Source organism: Oncorhynchus tshawytscha, linkage group LG19, assembly GCF_018296145.1.
Source record: "Oncorhynchus tshawytscha isolate Ot180627B linkage group LG19, Otsh_v2.0, whole genome shotgun sequence".
Lineage (NCBI taxonomy): Eukaryota > Metazoa > Chordata > Actinopteri > Salmoniformes > Salmonidae > Oncorhynchus > Oncorhynchus tshawytscha.
In genome coordinates this window covers 11289507-11311216 of record NC_056447.1, presented here as the reverse complement: position 1 = coordinate 11311216, position 21710 = coordinate 11289507, and the positions used below count along the sequence as shown (strand labels likewise).

At 41.4% G+C, this 21710-nt stretch overlaps 1 protein-coding gene across 1 annotated transcript; it reads left to right on the top strand.

Moving 5' to 3' along the window:
- Window positions 1–7318: 7318 nt before the first annotated feature.
- LOC112218365 (guided entry of tail-anchored proteins factor CAMLG) lies at window positions 7319–20274 on the top strand. Its single transcript, XM_024379089.2, has 4 exons — window positions 7319–7635; window positions 15679–16142; window positions 16303–16368; window positions 19477–20274. Exons 1-4 carry the CDS (start codon window positions 7473–7475, stop codon window positions 19675–19677), a joined length of 894 nt encoding a protein of 297 aa, XP_024234857.1. The 5' UTR covers window positions 7319–7472; the 3' UTR covers window positions 19678–20274.
- Window positions 20275–21710: the final 1436 nt, after the last annotated feature.

The window sequence follows — 21710 nt, the reverse complement described above, 5'->3', positions numbered from 1 at the left end:
CAGCCGGCACCAAAAACAAGGTAGGCACAGTTCCTACACCTGTTATCACTCATTCTAACATCTTGGGGATATGAGAGTCATAGGCTGAACCAATTATAGAATACGGACCTAGAAAAGCCTGAGTTTATTTAGAAGGCCCACTGTAAATACTACCAGTAGGATTAGGTAGTGCGGGCACTGTAATGTGACCAGAACTGGGACACCACGGGACATTCCCAAAACATGTGACCAGAACTGGGACACCACAGAACATTCCCAAAAAATGTGACCAGAACTGGGACACCACAGGGCACCTCAGAACATTCCCAAAACATGTGACCAGAACTGGGACACCACAGGCCATTCCCAAAACATGTGACCAGAACTGGGACACCACAGGATATTCCCAAAACATGTGACCAGAACTGGGACACCACAGGACATTCCCAAAACATGTGCATTAGTACTCCAACTGCATTCATATTGTAACGGCTGTCGTCGGTGGAAGAAGGTGAGGACCAAGGTGCAGCGTGGTAAGTGATGATTTTTAATAATAATCAAAACTGAACACTGAATAACAACACAACAACCGAAACAGTTATTTCTGGTGCAGCCACACAAAGACTGAAAACAATCACCCACCCAATCCAAAAGAAAACAGGCTACCTAAATATGGTTCTCAATCAGGGACAACGATTGACAGCTGCCTCTGATTGAGAACCATACCAGGCCAAACACAGAAATAGCAAATCATAGAAAAACTAACATAGACAACCCACCCAACTCATGCCCTGATCATACTAAAACAAAGACATAATAAAATAACTAATGTCAGAACGTGACACACATGGCATCTATCACATCTTGCAGTTGGAATCAGATTCATCTTAAAATGTCTAAATGGGGTTGCATAACATCTATGTATTAGCTTATAATATATATAATGTATGAGCTGGTGTGCTGGGTTTTTAAAGGTAACAAATACATTTTCCCAAATGGTATCCCAGTTTAGGTCGTGCCCCAATCCCTGCATTTCACAGTTCCATACTAGACTGGCACCCAATGTAGAGCATTTAACAGACAGCAGCCAATCATAAGTGGCAGAGACCATTTTAGATGTTAATGAAGGGTCTATCCATGTAAGCATTTTGTGGGATGTTAACGGGGCATCCCATGGCACACCATAAGCTTTTAACAAAGATCTTAACTGTAGGTAATGGAACCATGAAATGCCTGGAAGTGAATACATTTGTTTGAGGTCCTTCGAAAGGTATTAGCCCCTTATCATTATACATGACTTGCAAGGTATGCACACCCTTATCTTCCCACAATGGGCACACAAAAGGCTTACTGTTTGCCAGCAGGTTTTAGTTATGCCATATAGGAGAAGAATCACAGAACTTCTTAGTGTTGCCTATATGTTTCTCAGCGTAGTGCCGTACTTGTAGTGAGTTGGAAATAATTGAAAAAACTAGATCTGTAATCTAGATCTGTAAGTCTGTGTGTTGCAACAAGTCACAGCTTGCTATCTTGCGGTCTGTCTCATGTTGTACCGATTATCAACATGGACTAGACTGATTTTTTAAAAATTGTCAACTGATCTAAATTCTGGTTCGGAAGATGGTGCTGTTCAGAATGACATGTTTGACTGTTGATGTTCACAGGAATCTCCAAAATGCTATGTTGAACGAGCACCAAGGATGAAGGAGGGGAGTACAACAGACATCTTCTTTCTACCACACCTTCACCAAGTCATACAATAGTTGCTTCAAAAACAATTGTTACATCTTTTGAAATAAATACTGAACTATTTTAGTTAATTCTGTTTCAAATGTTTTTTATTCTGGATGTGAGTAATTTAGCAGGTCTATAGTATAATGTATTGTTTTGAAATGCTTATTAAATATCTATTCCGTCACAACTCTTGTTATTTTATGTTGTCTTTTTCAATGTTTGCTAAAATGATATTTGTTTTTTACTGTTACCTTTTACATGCTGAAACAGTCTCATTAGTTTTGGGCTAGACTATGATTTGTAAATATATACTGTAAATGTCTACCCTTTAAAAAAAATTGTTGATGAATGAAATTAGCACCATTTTGAATAGTTTGTTACTACTGTCTGGTGAGGAAGTGGGAAATGTGGAATACATCAGAGGAGGAAGGGAGAATGATGAGAAATCAGAACTTGGACAATGTCAGGGAATAAGCAGGTAAATGTACAGCCTATCAGTGACAAAAGAAACAGTGCAGAGGGAGCCTTAAGATTACATTAGATATTTGCTAGCCAGCTATTCGCAAAACATTGGATTATCAACTTGAGCGATGACGTCTCAGTTGGTAGCACGTTTTCACATGGATGTATATACACTGAACAAAAACATACAACAATACAACATGTAAAGTGTTGCTCTCATGTTTCATGAGCTGAAATAAAAGATCCCAGACATTTTCCATACGCACAAAAAGCTTATTTCTCTCAAATGTTGTGCATCCTGGTCCTTCCTCCGCTGCCTTCTTCACAGTTTATAAATTCCTTTTTAGAATACATATTTTAATCCAGCATTTGTGGTTTGGAAAGTCGCGACAATTGCTTTAATTTATTTATCTAACAGATGGGGTTTTGGAAAAGTAGGTACTTTTCTCACAAACAACCCCATCTGGTGGATAAAAAGTGTCATTAAAATGTGTTTTCACACGTGCAGCTTGAATCTTCAGACAATGAGAAATGATGGATAGCTAATTAACGTGAAAAACGATAAACTATAATCTTGGAATGGAGCACTAGAATTGTATTGTTGTCATCACCGGGAGTCTATTAAGTCAGTCAGTCATTCAATTAGTCAGCTAACCACTAGGACACTTTTATGATATCAATAGCAATAGACGTTGATTGTATTGCTCACATTAAACAGAAACGGAATGGATTCTGAATTAGCAGCAGAAAATGCATATAAAACACACTTAAAGCGAAATATGGACTACACAATGCAGGACAAGGACAAACGTGGTTAAACATTTTCTTCTTAATCTGAGTCACTGTAAACACCTCAAATTAGTTTGACTGATTTGTCCACTTTGGGGTGGCAAGGTTTTGTACATGGACCTTGGTGAAAATCATTATGAGGGTCATATTCTGGTATGATAACCACTTATGGGAGGTAGCTAAATGATTATCATTAAATGTTTTATTGTTTCACTCAGATGCACTGTTGAAGCTCAGAGCTGAAGTATTTCACTGTACCCTGCAACTACACCTCTGAGACCCTGTGCACGTGAAAACCAGCCCCGTCACGGACCAGGATGTCTTGCTCCCAGGCAGACTAAATAACTTTTTTGCCCGCTTTGAGGACAATACAGTGCCACTGACACGGCCCGCAACTAAAACATGCGGACTCTCCTTCACTGCAGCCGACGTGAGGAAAACATTTAAACGTGTCAACCCTCGCAAGGCTGCAGGCCCAGACGGGATCCCCAGCCGCGCCCTCAGAGCATGCGCAGACCAGCTGGCTGGTGTGTTTACGGACATATTCAATCAATCCCTATCCCAGTCTGTTGTTCCCACATGCTTCAAGAGGGCCACCATTGTTCCTGTTCCCAAGAAAGCTAAGGTAACTGAGCTAAACGACTACCGCCCCGTTAGCACTCACTTCCGTCATCATGAAGTGCTTTGAGAGACTAGTAAAGGACCATATCACCTCCACCCTACCTGACACCCTAGACCCACTCCAATTTGCTTACCGCCCAAATAGGTCCACAGACGATGCAATCTCAACCACACTGCACACTGCCCTAACCCATCTGGACAAGAGGAATACCTATGTGAGAATGCTGTTCATCGACTACAGCTCGGCATTTAACACCATAGTGCCCTCCAAGCTCGTCATCAAGCTCGAGACCCTGGGTCTCGACCCCGCCCTGTGCAACTGGGTACTGGACTTCCTGACAGGCCGCCCCCAAGTGGTGAGGGTAGGCAACAACATCTCCACCCCGCTGATCCTCAACACTGGGGCCCCACAAGGGTGCGTTCTGAGCCCTCTCCTGTACTCCCTGTTCACCCACGACTGCGTGGCCACGCACGCCTCCAACTCAATCATCAAGTTTGCGGATGACACAACAGTGGTAGGCTTGATTACCAACAACAACGAGACGGCCTACAGGGAGGAGGTGAGGGCCCTCGGAGTGTGGTGTCAGGAAAATAACCTCACACTCAACGTCAACAAAACTAAGGAGAAGATTGTGGACTTCAGGAAACAGCAGAGGGAACACCCCCCTATCCACATCGATGGAACAGTAGTGGAGAGGGTAGTAAGTTTTAAGTTCCTCGGCGTACACATCACAGACAAACTGAATTGGTCCACCCACACAGACAGCATCGTGAAGAAGGCGCAGCAGCGCCTCTTCAACCTCAGGAGGCTGAAGAAATTCGGCTTGTCACCAAAAGCACTCACAAACTTCTACAGATGCACAATCAAGAGCATCCTGTCGGGCTGTATCACCGCCTGGTACGGCAACTGCTCCGCCCACAACCGTAAGGCTCTCCAGAGGGTAGTGAGGTCTGCACAACGCATCACTGGGGGCAAACAACCTGCCCTCCAGGACACCTACACCACCCGATGTCACAGGAAGGCCATAAAGATCATCAAGGACAACAACCACCCGAGCCACTGCCTGTTCACCCCGCTATCATCCAAAAGGCGAGGTCAGTACAGGTGCATCAAAGCTGGGACCGAGAGACTGAAAAACAGCTTCTATCTCAAGGCCATCAGACTGTTAAACAGCCACCACTAACATTGAGTGGCTGCTGCCAACACACTGACTCAACTCCAGCCACTTTAATAATGGGAATTGATGGGAAATGATGTAAAATATATCACTAGCCACTTTAAACAATGCTACCTAATATAATGTTTACATACCCTACATTATGCATCTCATATGTATACGTATATACTGTACTCTATATCATCTACTGCATCCTTATGTAATACATGTATCACTAGCCACTTTAACTATGCCACTTTGTTTACATACTCATCTCATATGTATATACTGCACTCAATACCATCTACTGTATCTTGCCTATGACGCTCTGTACCATCACTCATTTATATATCTTTATGTACATATTATTTATCCCCTTACACTTGTGTCTATAAGGTAGTAGTTTTGGAATTGTTAGCTAGATTACTTGTTGGTTATTACTGCATTGTCGGAACTAGAAGCACAAGCATTTCGCTACACTCGCATTAACATCTACTAACCATGTGTATGTGACAAATAAAATTTGATTTGATTTGATATCTAAATGTGGTCACTGGCATTGGTTGTTTGTTCAAGAGGATAGAGGGAATGAAATGTAATTTTGTAATATCAGGGAACAATCGTTGCAAAATGAAAGATTATTGGTCAAATACACAGAGTATGACAGGTGTAGACTTTACTGTGAAATGCTTACTTACGAGCTCATTTCCCACCAAGGCAAAGTTAAAAACAAATACAAATATTTGCTAAAATGAAATAATTGAAATGTTAATGACATGGGGGGGGTCATACCTGTATGCATTTTATGGGTATATAGAGACAAAACAGTCAGTATAAGGATGTGCTTTATTATCACATGGTACTTTAGATGATAACTACACCAATTGTCCCGCAGAACAAGGATACCCATTGGAAACGTTTAATAGAGTCATTATAGATTTAGTGTACAATCAGTCACAGCAGCCTATTTTCAAGTTGGCCACAATTTATTTTAATGTGGAGGAACTGAATAGATTTGCCAATGCCATAAAGGAATAGATATTGGTGTAATTAGACCAACAAAGGCAAAAAAAATGTGTGTCACTATGAGAAAAATGATAAAAGATGGCCCAGAGATGTGAGTTATATGTATTTTGCAAAATATTACCAAGGCAGCTGATAAATTACTAAAATGTAAATGTAATAATGGTGGAAATATGACACATGACAAAAAAGGCAGAAAAAAAGGTTAAGACGGCCTTGAGACGAGGTTAAGATGGCCTTAGGAGATATTTTACGTTTTCTTCCATGATATAAGATCAGTCATTTAACATGACCTTTATGAATTATGAAGCCTTTATGTGCTTTTTTCAATACATAAATGCTGAAAATTAACTGATGAAGATGATCTCATAGAACAAAATGTATAACATTTCCTAAGCCTGTATTTACCAAATAAGTAGTTTTTGGCCATAATCAAAAAACCCTACAAAAACGGCATTCATTACACCAGGCTGTCGAACCATGGAGTTAGTCCCTACAAAAAGACGCCATTACTATTTCTCTCTGTAGCTGGGTGGATGTATTGGTGCCCCCTGGTGGTCGTGGGTGGGGGTGGGCCCAACTCTCCTGATGTTGGCCCCCCTCTCTGGCCTTCTCTTCCGATCTCACTAGTGCAGGGAGCTAGGTGGATGTAGTGGTGCCCCCTGGTGGCCATGGGCGTGGCCCATCTCCGGCCCATCTCCCTGGGTCGGCCTCTGCTCTCTCTGACCCTCTCCCGCGATACCCCTGGGGCAGGGAGCAGGCTGGACGTAGTGGTGCCCCCAATGGGCACTGGCAGGGGTCAGGTAACCTCCCTGGGGAAGGGAGCTGGGTGGATGTGTTGGAGCCCCCGGTTGCCATAGATGGGGGCTGCCCCCAGGTCGAACTTAGCCCCCCATATCTCCATGGCACAAGGAGCTGGCTGGATGTAGTGGGGTCCCCTGGTGGCCTTGGTCAGCTCTGGGGGTTTCCCCACCCCTTCAGGGTTTCAGGGTTTAAGCCCCCATCTCCAGGTGTCAGGACAGGTGTGTGGAAAATGTAAAAATGACCATAAGGAGCGTTCTAATCACCTGTAAATACACACTGGACAGGTGTAATGAATATATGTAAAAATGTCCATAACGAGCGTTCTAATCACCTGTACATACACACTGGACAGGTGTAATGAATATATGTAAAAATGTCCATAACGAGCATTCTAATCACCTGTACATACACACTGGACAGGTGTAATGAATGTATGTAAAAATGACCATAACGAGCGTTCTAATCACCTGTACATACACACTGGACAGGTGTAATGAATATATGTAAAAATGTCCATAACGAGCGTTCTAATCACCTGTACATACACACTGGACAGGTGTAATGAATATATGTAAAAATGACTATAAAAAGCGTTTTAATCACCTGTAAATACGCACTAACAGGTGTAAAGAACAGGTGTAAAAATGACTTTTGACACTTGAAAAAAAGCAAGTGAAAAAAAAAAGATCATTACAAATGTTAAGACGTGTTCCGTGTAAAACAATTTGAACCTTTTGGCTTTACGTAGATGATGAGATCATCAACGTGCGCGCTGCACAGACAATACAGGCAGGCCCCATTCTGTTGTATCCGGCTGCAGTAAAATGCAGTAATCTAAGAATTTGTCTACACGATCAGAATATTGTGTCTTGTATATGAAATAATCGTAATATTTCTGAAACCATGCAGTGTCCAGATGACACTAGTCTAAATACACCAGAAGAGAGAACCTGTCTTTCTTCTGCGCAAAGAAGAGCAGAAATTCGGAGACGAAAATTGCTCATGAATTCTGAAGACAGAATGAACAGAATTGTGGGTTTCACCAAAGCTGAAGCTGAAAACAACGGTAAGGAAAACCTAAGTGGTGGTCAATGGTTTGCTCGCTGATGAGACAAGCGAATTGTTTAGCTTGATGGCTTATTTTAGCTTGCAGCTAGCTTCAATGGACAGTCAGATCGTTACTCTTTTCCAGCTGGCTGATAGGCGTTTTTAGATCGATCAATCAACGTTTTTTTATAAAGCCTTTTTTACATTGGTAGTTGTCACAAAGTGCTTATACAGTAACACATCCTAAAACCCAAAAGAACAAGCAATGCAGAAACAGTGGCTTAGAAAACCCCCTTGAAAGCCAGAAACCTAAGGGACAGATCGAAATTTACTGTGAGTGTCGTAGCATGCCACCAGCATATCTCTATATCTCTGGGGTTAGGCCTAAACTTCTCTTCCTTTACATATCTCTATATCTCTTGGGTTAGGCCTAAACTTCTCTTCCTTTACATATCTCTATATCTCTGGGGTTAGGCCTAAACTTCTCTTCCTTTACATATCTCTATATCTCTGGGGTTAGGCCTAAACTTCTCTTCCTTTTACATATCTCTATATATCTGGGGTTAGGCCTAAACTTGTCTTCCTTTACATATCTCTATATATCTGGGGTTAGGCCTAAACTCTTCTTTACATATCTCTATATATCTGGGGTTTTTCTCTTCCTTTACATATCTCTATATCTGGGGTTAGGCCTAAACTATATATCTGGGGTTCTCTTCCTTTACATATCTCTATATATCTGGGGTTAGGCCTAAACTTCTCTTCCTTTTCTCTTCCTTTACATATCTCTATATCTCTGGGGTTAGGCCTAAACTTCTCTTCCTTTTCTCTTCCTTTACATATCTCTATATCTCTGGGGTTAGGCCTAAACTTCTCTTCCTTTACATATCTCTATATCTCTGGGGTTAGGCCTAAACTTCTCTTCCTTTACATATCTCTATATCTCTGGGGTTTCTTCTCTTCCTTTACATATCTCTATATCTCTGGGGTTAGGCCTAAACTTCTCTTCCTTTACATATCTCTATATATCTGGGGTTAGGCCTAAACTTTACATTCTCTATCTTTCATATCTCCTTATCTCTGGGGTTAGGCCTAAACTTCTCTTCCTTTACATATCTCTATATCTCTGGGGTTAGGCCTAAACTTCTCTTCCTTTACATATCTCTATATCTCTGGGGTTAGGCCTAAACTTCTCTTCCTTTACATATCTCTATATCTCTGGGGTTAGGCCTAAACTTCTCTTCCTTTACATATCTCTATATCTCTGGGGTTAGGCCTAAACTTCTCTTCCTTTACATATCTCTATATCTCTGGGGTTAGGCCTAAACTTCTCTTCCTTTACATATCTCTATATCTCTGGGGTTAGGCCTAAACTTCTCTTCCTTTACATCTATATCTCTGGGGTTTCCTTTACATATCTCTATATCTCTGGGGTTAGGCCTAAACTTCTTCTTTCCTTTACATATCTCTATATCTCTGGGGTTAGGCCTAAACTTCTCTTCCTTTACATATCTCTATATCTCTGGGGTTAGGCCTAAACTTCTCTTCCTTTACATATCTCTATATCTCTGGGGTTAGGCCTAAACTTCTCTTCCTTTACATATCTCTATATCTCTGGGGTTAGGCCTAAACTTCTCTTCCTTTACATATCTCTATATCTCTGGGGTTAGGCCTAAACTTCTCTTCCTTTACATATCTCTATATCTCTGGGGTTAGGCCTAAACTTCTCTTCCTTTACATATCTCTATATCTCTGGGGTTAGGCCTAAACTTCTCTTCCTTTACATATCTCTATCTCTGGGGTTAGGCCTAAACTTCTCTTCCTTTACATATCTCTATATCTCTGGGGTTAGGCCTAAACTTCTCTTCCTTTACATATCTCTATATCTCTGGGGTTAGGCCTAAACTTCTCTTCCTTTACATATCTCTATATCTCTGGGGTTAGGCCTAAACTTCTCTTCCTTTTCTCTTCCTTTACATATCTCTATATCTCTGGGGTTAGGCCTAAACTTCTCTTCCTTTTCTCTTCCTTCATATCTCTATATATCTGGGGTTAGGCCTAAATCTTCCTTTACATATCTCTATATCTGGGGTTAGGCCTAAACTTCTCTTCCTTTACATATCTCTATATCTCTGGGGTTAGGCCTAAACTTCTCTTCCTTTTCTTCCTTTACATATCTCTATATATCTGGGGTTAGGCCTAAACTTCCTTTTCTCTTCCTTTACATATCTCTATATATCTGGGGTTAGGCCTAAACTTCTCTTCCTTTCTCTTCCTTTACATATCTCTATATATCTGGGGTTAGGCCTAAACTTCTCTTCCTTTTCTCTTCTTTACATATCTCTATATATCTGGGGTTAGGCCTAAACTTCTCTTCCTTTTTCTTCCTTTACATATCTCTATATATCTGGGGTTAGGCCTAAACTTCTCTTCCTTTACATATCTCTATATCTCTGGGGTTAGGCCTAAACTTCTCTTCCTTTACATATCTCTATATCTCTGGGGTTAGGCCTAAACTTCTCTTCCTTTACATATCTCTATATATCTGGGGTTAGGCCTAAACTTCTCTTCCTTCCTTTACATATCTCTATATATCTGGGGTTAGGCCTAAACTTCTCTTCCTTTTCTCTTCCTTTACATATCTCTATATATCTGGGGTTAGGCCTAAACTTCTCTTCCTTTTCTCTTCCTTTACATATCTCTATATATCTGGGGTTAGGCCTAAACTTCTCTTCCTTTTCTCTTCCTTTACATATCTCTATATATCTGGGGTTAGGCCTCCTTTTTACTTCTCTTTTCTCTTCCTTTACATATCTCTATATATATCTGGGGTTAGGCCTAAACTTCTCTTCCTTTTCTCTTCCTTTACATATCTCTATATATCTGGGGTTAGGCCTCTTCTCTTCCTTTACATATCTCTATATATCTGGGGTTAGGCCTAAACTTCTCTTCCTTTACATATCTCTATATATCTGGGGTTAGGCCTAAACTTCTTCCTCTTCCTTTACATATCTCTATATATCTGGGGTTAGGCCTAAACTTCTCTTCCTTCTCTTCCTTTACATATCTCTATATATCTGGGGTTAGGCCTAAACTTCTCTTCCTTTTCTCTTCCTTTACATATCTCTATATATCTGGGGTTAGGCCTACTTCTCTTCCTTTTCTCTTCCTTTACATATCTCTATATATCTGGGGTTAGGCCTAAACTTCTCTTCCTTTACATATCTCTTCTGGGGTTAGGCCTAAACTTCTCTTCCTTTTCTCTTCCTTTACATATCTCTATATATCTGGGGTTAGGCCTAAATCTCTTCCTTTTCTCTTCCTTTACATATCTCTATATATCTGGGGTTAGGCCTAAACTTCTCTTCCTTTTCTCTTCCTTTACATATCTCTATATATCTGGGGTTAGGCCTAAACTTCTCTTCCTTTTCTCTTCCTTTACATATCTCTATATATCTGGGGTTAGGCCTAAACTTCTCTTCCTTCCTCTTCCTTTACATATCTCTATATATCTGGGGTTAGGCCTAAATGTCTCTTCCTTTACATATCTCTATATATCTGGGGTTAGGCCTAAACTTCTCTTCCTTTACATATCTCTATATATCTGGGGTTAGGCCTAAACTTCTCTTCCTTTACATATCTCTATATATCTGGGGTTAGGCCTAAACTTCTCTTCCTTTACATATCTCTATATATCCTAAACTTCTCTTCCTTTTCTCTTCCTTTACATATCTCTATATCTCTGGGGTTAGGCCTAAACTTCTCTTCCTTTACATATCTCTATATCTCTGGGGTTAGGCCTAAACTTCTCTTCCTTTACATATCTCTATATCTCTGGGGTTAGGCCTAAACTTCTCTTCCTTTTCTATAGGCAGTATATGTATTAAACTATTCATATCATACAGTGGACACCTAAGCCTATAGGCCAGTGTCCCGTTGCTTATGTCTGCACATTATGGTTCACCAGCAGCGCCAAACATTTAAAGAATAAGCTACCAGCCAAACAAGCTTGTAAGAATTGTACTTGAACCCCCCCACCTGGAGGTTGGGCATTTTTTTTGTCTATGTCTGCAATGTGTCTGTATCTATGTAATTGTATATATATTTACGTTAAAAAAATGGGGACCACAAATTAGTCCCCCGATTTTGTATTGTGCAATCCCGTTCACTTGGAATTTTCACGTGTGAAAATATTTTTTACATTGGGGAGGGGGGTGCATTTAAATGTTTTAATAACTCATTGAGTTGGACCATTTCTAAAGTTTGCATAGAAAATAGATAGGGTGCATATCCATTTTAACTATCTTGTGTCTATAAAAACACCTGGATGTAATGAAGTCACACCTTTACATTTTTTTTGTAATATATTTGTCTAATAAAAATGTAGTGGTTGAAGTGCTTCCATTACCAATATAGGTAAATTGGCGACAGCCCTCCCACCTCTCTGTTTCATGTCTCTGGTAGCCTGCCAAAGCCAGCATGGATAGAATGCAGTAACTGACGAATAAATGACACATTTTATTTGTCACTTGTGCCGAATACAACAGGTGTAGACCTTACAGTGAAATGCTTACAAGCCCTTAACCAACAATACTTTAAGAAGTTAAGAAAAATTAAGTAAAAAAATACAGTACAGAGTCAAATCAAATCAAATTTATTTATATAGCCCTTCATACATCAGCTGATATCTCAAAGTGCTGTACAGAAACCCAGCCTAAAACTCCAAAAAGCAAGCAATGCAGGTGTAGAAGCACGGTGTGGGGGCACCGGTTAGTCGAGGCAATTGAGGTAATATGTACATGTAGGTAGAGTTATTCAAGTGACTATGCATAGATAATTAACAGAGAGTAGCAGCAGCATAAAAGAGTGGTCTGGGTAACCTGTTCCGGTAAGCTGTTCAAGAGTCGTATGGCTTGGGGACAGTCCACGTCTAGGGTGGCTGGAGTCTTAGGGCCTTCCTCTGACACCGCCTGGTATAGAAGAGGGTGAGGTCTAGAGTTTTTTATTTTTCCCTCTGGTTGCACATTTAACATGCTGGTAGAAATGAGGTGAAACGGATTTAGAGTTTCCCTGCATTAAAGTCCCCGGCCACTAGGAGCGCCGTCACAGGCTAAGTGTTTTCCTGTTTGCTTATGGCCGTATACAGCTCATTGAGTGCAGTCTTAGTGCCAGCACCGGTTTGTGGTGGTATTTAGACAACTACAAAAAATACAGAACTTTCTTGATAAATAGTGTGGTCTACAGCTTGTCATGAGATACTTTACCTCAGGCGAGCAAAACCTCGAGACTTCCTTAGATTTCGTGCACCAGCTTTTGTTTACAAATATACATAGACCGCAACCCCTTGTCTTACCAGAGGCTGCTGTTCTATCCTGCTGAAAAGCTTAAAACCCACCAGCTGTATGTTTTTCGTGTCGTCGTTCAGCCACTACTCGGTGAAACATAAGATATTACAGTTTAATGTCCCGTTGGTAGGATATACGTGATTGTAGTTTGGCTATTTTATTATCGATTGATTGTATGTTGGCTAATAGGGCCGACGGTAAAGGTAGATTACCCTCTTTTGGCAACAGATCCTTACAAGGCACCCGGACCTGCGTTCTCAATACCTCTTTTGGTAAAAAGAAAAAATTAGAAAATGCTCTGTTATTAAATTAAAATGTTTTGCTCCATGAAGTAATCAAACAATGTTTACACCGCCATCTTGACAATTTCAAATCTTCTCTCATTGAGAAGGTTGGTCAAAAATTCACATTACCCTTCTACAGTCTACTAGCTACTATGAACCAGTGGCATGTATTCATGGATGCCAAGGGAAGCCAGGCTTCCCCCAAAAATATACCAAGACATACTAAATTATTGATATTTTTGTCTCTCAATTCACAAGAGGCTGAATGTATCTCACCATAGAAAGCATCCGAGCGAACGAAACGGCACCTCTCTCGTCTCAGAACAGTACCAGTCAAAAGTTTGGACACACCTACTCATTCAAGGGTTTTTCTTTATTTTTACTATTTGCTACATTGTAGAACAATAGTGAAGACATCAAAACTATGAAATAACACATGGAATCATGTAGTAACCAAAAAAGTGTTAAACAAATCAAAATATATTTTATATTTGAGATTCTTCAAAGTAGCCACGCTTTGCCTTGATGACAGCTTTGCACACTCTTGGCATTCTCTCAACCAGCTTCATAAGGTAGTCACTTGGAATGCATTTCAATTAACAGGTGTGCCTTGTTAAAAGTTCATTTGTGGAATTTATTGCATTTGAGCCAATCAGTTGTACTTCAGTTGTAACTTTTACAGTTCTTGTAACTTTCTGTATTGACTAACCTTCATGCCTTAAAGAAATGATAGACTGTCACTTCTCTTTGCTTATCTGAGCTGTTCTTGCCAAACTATGGACTTGGTCTTTTACCAAAGAGGGCTATCTTCTGTATACAACCTCTACCTTGTCACAACTGATTGGCTCAAATGCATTAAGAAATTTCACAAATTAACTTTTAAACAAGGCACACCTGTTAATTGAAATGCATTCCAGGTGACTACCTTATGAAGACTGTGGAGAATGCCAAGAGTGTGCAAAGCTGTCATCAAGGCAAACGGTGGCTACTTTGAAGAATCTCAAATGTATAATATTTTGATTTGTTGAACACTTTTTGGTTACTACATGATTCCATATGTGTTATTTCATAGTAGAATAATAGTGAAGACATCAAAACAAAGTATAAATTAAAATTTAAAAAAACATTGAATGGGAAGGTGTGTCCAAACTTTTGACTGGTTCTGTATGTGTAGCCCAGCTATCTGATGCTGTCTGGGCAAAAAGAGTATGACATTGTTCCTGCCCATAGCATGGAATGCAAGGGAAGCCAGCAAGCATTTGGCCTCCCTTGATAAAAAAAAAAAAAGTGTAAAATAGTAGCCAATCAATGAGGTCAACTGTGAATGTTCCTGGTGCACCAAAAACACGTGTTAAGGGAAGCCAGTTTGGATTTGGATTCACACCAATCACATCACATCACATCAGAAGCCAAACCTCATTGACAGAAAACGTGAATTGTTGTGTCATTGCCCTCCAATGGGTAGCTAGGTTTTATTGTATTTTTCCTAAATTAGCCATGTATGTAGATTTGGACTTGGTTTTACTTAGTTCTCCATACTGGCCAATGGTTATAACGGAGATTCTGATCAAACCATAAATTCATACATTGTTGTGCCCCTGGCCTGAAAGGATGGAAGTTCAATATGTAGCTAGGTTTAATAGGCTAATGTTAACTAGCTCACCTGGCTCATCGTTGTCCATGAAAAGAAGTTAGACTAGCAAGCAAGCATTTTAGCCAGATAACCTAGGACAACAAAAACTCAAAGCTTGCTTGACCATGCTGTAGGTCATGTAACTGTTTGTTACAAGCAATATGTTTTGTGGACTTCACCAGAAACATGTTCTGCCCTACCAAGCAAAAAGGCAGTAACTGCTCATTTGGTCAAAAATGAGTTAATGTCATTTTTGCTACATTGAATACATGCTTAATCATGTGGACAAGTATCCTGCCTCTATTGTGTTTTGGAGAAAATGGGGGTCATGTTAGCAGTAACTGCATAAGGTTACTATGAAACCAAGGTAAATAAAATATTTTTTTCTCAATTCCACGCTATGAGCAGTTACTGCCTAGGGCAGTGTTGCTCTCTGGTTTTGTGATTAAATGAAGCTATGGTTAAATTTATTCTGCCACTTTCTTCTTATTGTTCTAGAGCAATTATCACAAACCAGGTTGTATTAAGGCTTTTTTCCTGGCTTGGCTTCCCCGTTGATTTTACCCACACACCGCTATTGGACCATGATGCAGTGCGCTAGAAAATAAACATCAGTGTGAAATGTGCTGCAGTCATGTAGTCATGACAATTCAGCGCTCTTCTGTATTATCTAACTAGCTTACCGATTTGCATTCAATATATGACCATAGAGATTCTATATATGGATATCACAGATAAATCAAGTTAGCCTAATCCGTTACACTGACAATGTCATGTCAATCCCGACCTTGTCCCAACAGGATCATCCAGAAGTGTTACGGCACCCGTGTTCCATCTGGACTTGGACAGGAGCGACTCGTGGTCAACATACCCCTCCCCCAGACTGTCTCCATTCCTCCCAGAGGCAGTAGGCAGCAGCCACCCCCACAGTGATCTCCCAGGGTATCCCCTGCCAGACACCAGCGAGGTGCTGTGTGGCGGTGTGGACAAGGATGTGACACCGGGCGTCCGTCAGAGGCCACGCGGAGAGGCCCAGCTGGCAGCTGATGAGCCCAGCCACTCCGGATCCCCACGCAGAGGGTTGCAGAAGTACCTTTCCCGCTTTGATGATGCCATGAAGCTCAGAGGCCAACTGGCCAATGAGAAACAAGCCCAGGAGGCAGCTAGCTCTGACCCAGATGAGTTGGACTCCTTCAGGCTCTTCAGGCTTGTTGGCAGTGTCCTCCTTGCTATCTTTGTCAGGGTTTTTGTCTGCAAGTATCTGGTGAGTCTGATCAGAAAAGTGTTGTCTCTTCCCTTGAGAGCTTTGATTTAGTTTAATACCACTGACTTACTCTGTTTTAGATTATGCAGTATGTATGGTAATATGAGAGTAAGGATTTGTTGAAGCAGTTCATTAACTAGGCTACTCTTCCCTTTTGCAGTCCATATTCGCACCATTCCTCACCCTCGAACTGGCATACATGGGGTTGTACAAATATTTTCCAAAGGTAAGAGATACCGCTTCACCTTTTGGCATTAATACACTGCTCAAAAAAATAAAGGGAACACTAAAATAACACATCCTAGATCTGAATGAATGAAATATTCTTATTAAATACTTTTTTCTTTACATAGTTGAATGTGCTGACAACAAAATCACACAAAAATGATCAATTCAACCCATGGAGGTCTGGATTTGGAGTCACACTCAAAATTAAATTGGAAAACCACACTACAGGCTGATCCAACTTTGATGTAATGTCCTTAAAACAAGTCAAAATGAGGCTCAGTAGTGTGTGTGGCCTCCACGTGCCTGTATGACCTCCCTACAACGCCTGGGCATGCTCCTGATGAGGTGGCGGATGGTCTCCTGAGGGATCTCCTCCCAGACCTGGACTAAAGCATCCGCCAACCCCTGGACAGTCTGTGGTGTAACGTGGCGTTGGTGGATGGAGCGAGACATGATGTCCCAGATGTGCTCAATTGGATTCAGGTCTGGGGAACGGGCGGGCCAGTCCATAGCATCAATGCCTTCCTCTTGCAGGAACTGCTGACACACTCCAGCCACATGAGGTCTAGCATTGTCTTGCATTAGGAGGAACCCAGGGCCAACCGCACCAGCATATGGTCTCAAGGGGTCTGAGGATCTCATCTCGGTACCTAATGGCAGTCAGGCTACGTCTGGCGAGCACATGGAGGGCTGTGCGGCCCCCCAAAGAAATGCCACCCCACACCATGACTGACCCACCGCCAAACCGGTCATGCTGGAGGATGTTGCAGGCAGCAGAACGTTCTCCACGGCGTCTCCAGACTCTGTCACGTCTGTCACATGTGCTCAGTGTGAACCTGCTTTCATCTGTGAAGAGCACAGGGCGCCAGTGGTGAATTTGCCAATCTTGGTGTTCTCTGACAAATGCCAAATGTCCTGTACGGTGTTGGGCTGTAAGCACAACCCCCACCTGTGGACATCGGGCCCTCATACCACCCCCATGTAGTCGGTTTCTGACCGTTTGAGCAGACACATGCACATTTGTGGCCTGCTGGAGGTCATTTAGCAGGGCTCTGGCAGTGCTGCTCCTCCTTGCACAAAGGCGGAGGTAGCAGTCCTGCTGCTGGGTTGTTGCCCTCCTACGGCCTCCTCCACGTCTCCTGATGTACTGGCCTGTCTCCTGGTAGCACCTCCATGCTCTGGACACCGCTGACAGACACGGCAAACCTTCTTGCCACAGCTCGCATTGATGTGCTCTTCATCTAATTACAATATCATTGGCATTAATATGGAGTTTGTCCTCCCTTTCCTGCTATAATATCCTGCACTCTTCTGGGAAGGCTTTCCACTACATTGGGACTAGAGGTCGACCGATTATGATTTTTCAACACCGATACCGATTATTGGACAGCCAAAAAAAGCCTAACAATTTTTATATGTACATATTTGTAATAATGACAATTACAACAATACTGAATGAACACTTTTATTTTAACTTAATATAAAACATAAATAAAATCTATTTAGTCTCAAATAAATAATGAAACATGTTCTATTTGGTTTAAATAATGCAAAAACAAAGTGTTGGAGAAGAAAGTAAAAGTGCAATATGTGCCATGTAAGAAAGCTAAAGTTTAAGTTCCTTGCTCAGAACATGAGAACATATGAAAGCTGGTGGTTCCTTTTAACGTGAGTCTTCAATTTCCCAGTTAGAAGTTTTAGGTTGTAGTTATTATAGTAATTATAGGACTATTTCTCTCTACCATTTGTATTTCATATACCTTTGACTATTGGATGTTCTTATAGGCACTATATGATTGCCAGCCTAATCTTGGGAGTTGGTAGGCTTGAAGTCATAAACAGCGCTGTGCTTCAGGCATTGCGAAGAGCTGCTGGCAAATGCAGGAAAGTGCTGTTTGAATTAATCCTTACGAGCCTGCTGCTGCCTACCATCGCTCAGTCAGACTGCTCTATCAAATATCAAATCATAGACTTAATTGTAATATAATAAACACACAGAAATATGAGCCTTAGGTCATTAATATGGTCAAATACGGAAACTATAATTTCGAAAACAAAACGTTTATTCTTTCAGTGAAATACGGAACCGTTTCATATTTTATCGAACGGGTAGCAACCCTAAGTCTAAATATTGCTGTTACATTGCACAACCTTCAATGTCATGTCATAATTATGTAAAATTCTTGCAAATGAATGACGGTCTTTGTTAGGAAGAAATGGTCTTCATACAGTTCGCAACGAGCCAGGCAGCCCAAACTGCTGCATATACCCTGACGCAAATGTGCTTTTGTTAAATCATCACCCGTTTGGCGAAGTAGGCTGTGATTCGATAAATTAACAGGCACTGCATTGATTATATGCAACGCAGGACAAGCTAGTCATAGCCTAGTAATATCATCAACCATGTGTAGTTAACTTGTGATTATGTTAAGATTCATTGTTCTTTTATAAGATAAGTTTAATGCTAGCTAGCAACTTACCTTGGCTCCTTGCTGCAAGCTTTACACCACTTCTTGGCATTGCGCATGGTGATTTTAGGCTTGTAGGCTGCTCGGCCATGGAAACACATCTCATGACGCTCCCAACGAACAGTTAGTGTGCTGACGTTGCTTCCAGAGGCAGTTTGGAAGTCAGTAGTAAGTTTTGCAACCCAGGACAGACGATTTTTACGAGCTTCAGCACTCGGCAGTTCCTTTCTGTGAGCTTGTGTGGCCTACCACTTTGCGGCTGAGCCGTTGTTGCTCCTAGACGTTTCCACTTCACAATAGCAGCACTTATAGTTAACCGGGGCAGCTTTTGCAGGGCAGAAATTTGACGAACTGCTTTGTTGGAAAGGTGGCATCCTATGACGGTGCCACATAGAAAGTCACTGAGCTCCTCAGTAAGGCCATTCTACTGCCAATGTTTCTTTGGAGATTCTATTGCTGTGTGCTCGATTTATACACCTGTCAGCAACGGGTGTGCTGAAATAGCAGAATTCACAAATTTTGAAAGGGGTTTTTAAATACTTTTGTATATATAGTGTATACCAAATGGGTTAGGCATATATGGTCATAACCTGTGTATTGTGCATACATACACGTGTAAACTTTCCGTCATCCACCAGGTTGAGAAGAAGATGCAAACTACAGTGCTGACTGCCGCGCTCCTGTTGTCTGGTATCCCTGCTGAGGTCATCAACCGCTCCATGGACACCTACAAGAAGATGGGCGACGTCTTCGCTGACCTCTGTGTCTACTTCTTTACATTCATCCTCAGTCACGAGATCCTGCTGTTGGTTGGTCCAGAGGAGGCTGAGACTCCCTGATGGACAGGAAGTCCCTGTGCTATGGCGGTGTCACAGAGGTGGACATTATGCTGACCCCTGATACTGATCCTTTACCCTACCTCCTTCTCTATACCATTTCCCTTCCTGAGTCAGTAGATCCCATAGGGGAGAGAGGGTCGAGGTGCAATGTCCGCAGGTAGATAAGGAAAGAAGACAGAAATAACAGGTTGAACAAGGTAACATAACATTCATTTGGGTTCTGACCCTCTACAACATCTTGTCGATAGGAGCTGCTTTAAGTTCCCTTTTATTTTGCTTTCTACAGTGTTTATATAAGGGGTCCAGTTACTTTGCAATTTTTGTTTTGTTTCTGGTGAATTGATTTATCTCATTTGGAAGACAGGAGATGCATTTGTCATTCAGGGTTTTCTGAATATTGCCTATGATTTTTTTCACCCTTGTATGCTTAAAGAGTCTAAACTCTTATTACATTTACCTTTTAATCTGGGCTAGGAAAAGGATAGGGCTCCCGAGTGGCTCAGCAGTCTAAGGCACTGCATCTCAGTGCTAGAGGCGTCACTACAAACCCTGGTTCGATCCTGGGCTGTATCACAACCGGCCGTGATTGTGATTGGGAGTCTCAAAGGGCGGCGCACAATTGGCCCAGCGTCGTCCGGGTTAGGGATTAGCCGGGGTAGGTTGTCATTGTGAATAAGAATTTGTTCTCAACTGACTTGCCTAGTTAAATAAAGGTTACATTTAAAAATTAAAAGGATGGCTTAGTGTCTTTTTGGAAAGTGTGTGTGTTGTCACTGCTATTCAATGTGGGAGCAGTGGGATCTTATAAGCTTGTATATCTGTGCTGGATAACTCTGATTGTGGAAATGTCATGTATTGCTATCCCAGCCTCACTCAAACTCTCTGTGGCATGTTACATCATCTGTTAATCCCTCATTGCACCCAAATTAATGTATTCAGTTTGAGACAGGTTTTCTATGTAACTTCATTTAGTGTGATATCTTGTTTGTCAGATTTACTTGCTTGCTTTACATAATGTTTTGCAATTATTTATATTTTTTTTGTGTAAATGCTGTATTCATAATTTATTTCATGTGAAATATTGAAATCGATATCAACATAAAGATATAGAGAAGCTAATGTTGCTTCTGGTAATAACATACTGGAATTAATATGCTGTATTAAACCAATAAAACCTTGGAGCATTTCACAATTGTCTCTGGTTGATTTTAGATCAGTCAGTCATCAAACTCCTATCTCAATGGTGCTGCTTCATTCGACCTGAGATGTAGGCTAAGTGTACATATGTGACCTTGTTCATTTGGGTTGATATCAGTAGGCAGGTTTCCCTTGACCCAGGTTTATTTGACAAAAGCAATGATGCGACAACAAATTGCAACGTGTATTGAAACAGCAAATATAGGAGACATTTTCAAAAGATCAAGTTTTTATCGGTTAGACGGGTGGATTTTTCATATGTAGAACTTCCTTTTATTGTGACAAATTACGATGGAAAGTGTTTTTCAAATAAATCATGATTGCTGAATCATTTCGGCATTCACTGCATTTAATTTTTTATTTTTCTTATCCTTTTTTTATCCCCAATTTCATAGTATCCAATTGGTATTTACAGTCTTGTCTCATCACTGCAACTCCCGTACGGACTTGGGAGAGGCGAAGGTCGAGAGCCATGCGTCCTCAGAAACACAGCCAAGCCGCACTGCTTCTTGACACAACGCCCGCTTGACACAACGCCCGCTTAACCCAGCCGCACCAATGTGTCAGAGGAAACACCATACGCCTGGCGACCTTGTCAGTGTGCATTGTGCCCGGCCCTCCACAGGAGTCGCTAGAGCGCGATGGGACAAGAACATACCTGCCGGCCAAACCCTCCCCCTAACCCATTTTGCGCAGCCCCATGGGTCTCCCGGTTGCGACAGAGCCTGGACTCAAACCAGGATCTCTAGTTGCGTAGCTAGCACTGTTTAAGGGACAGATCGATATTTACCGGGTGGAGGTGGTCCGAAACAATGTTTTTTGCTTTGTGGAGGATT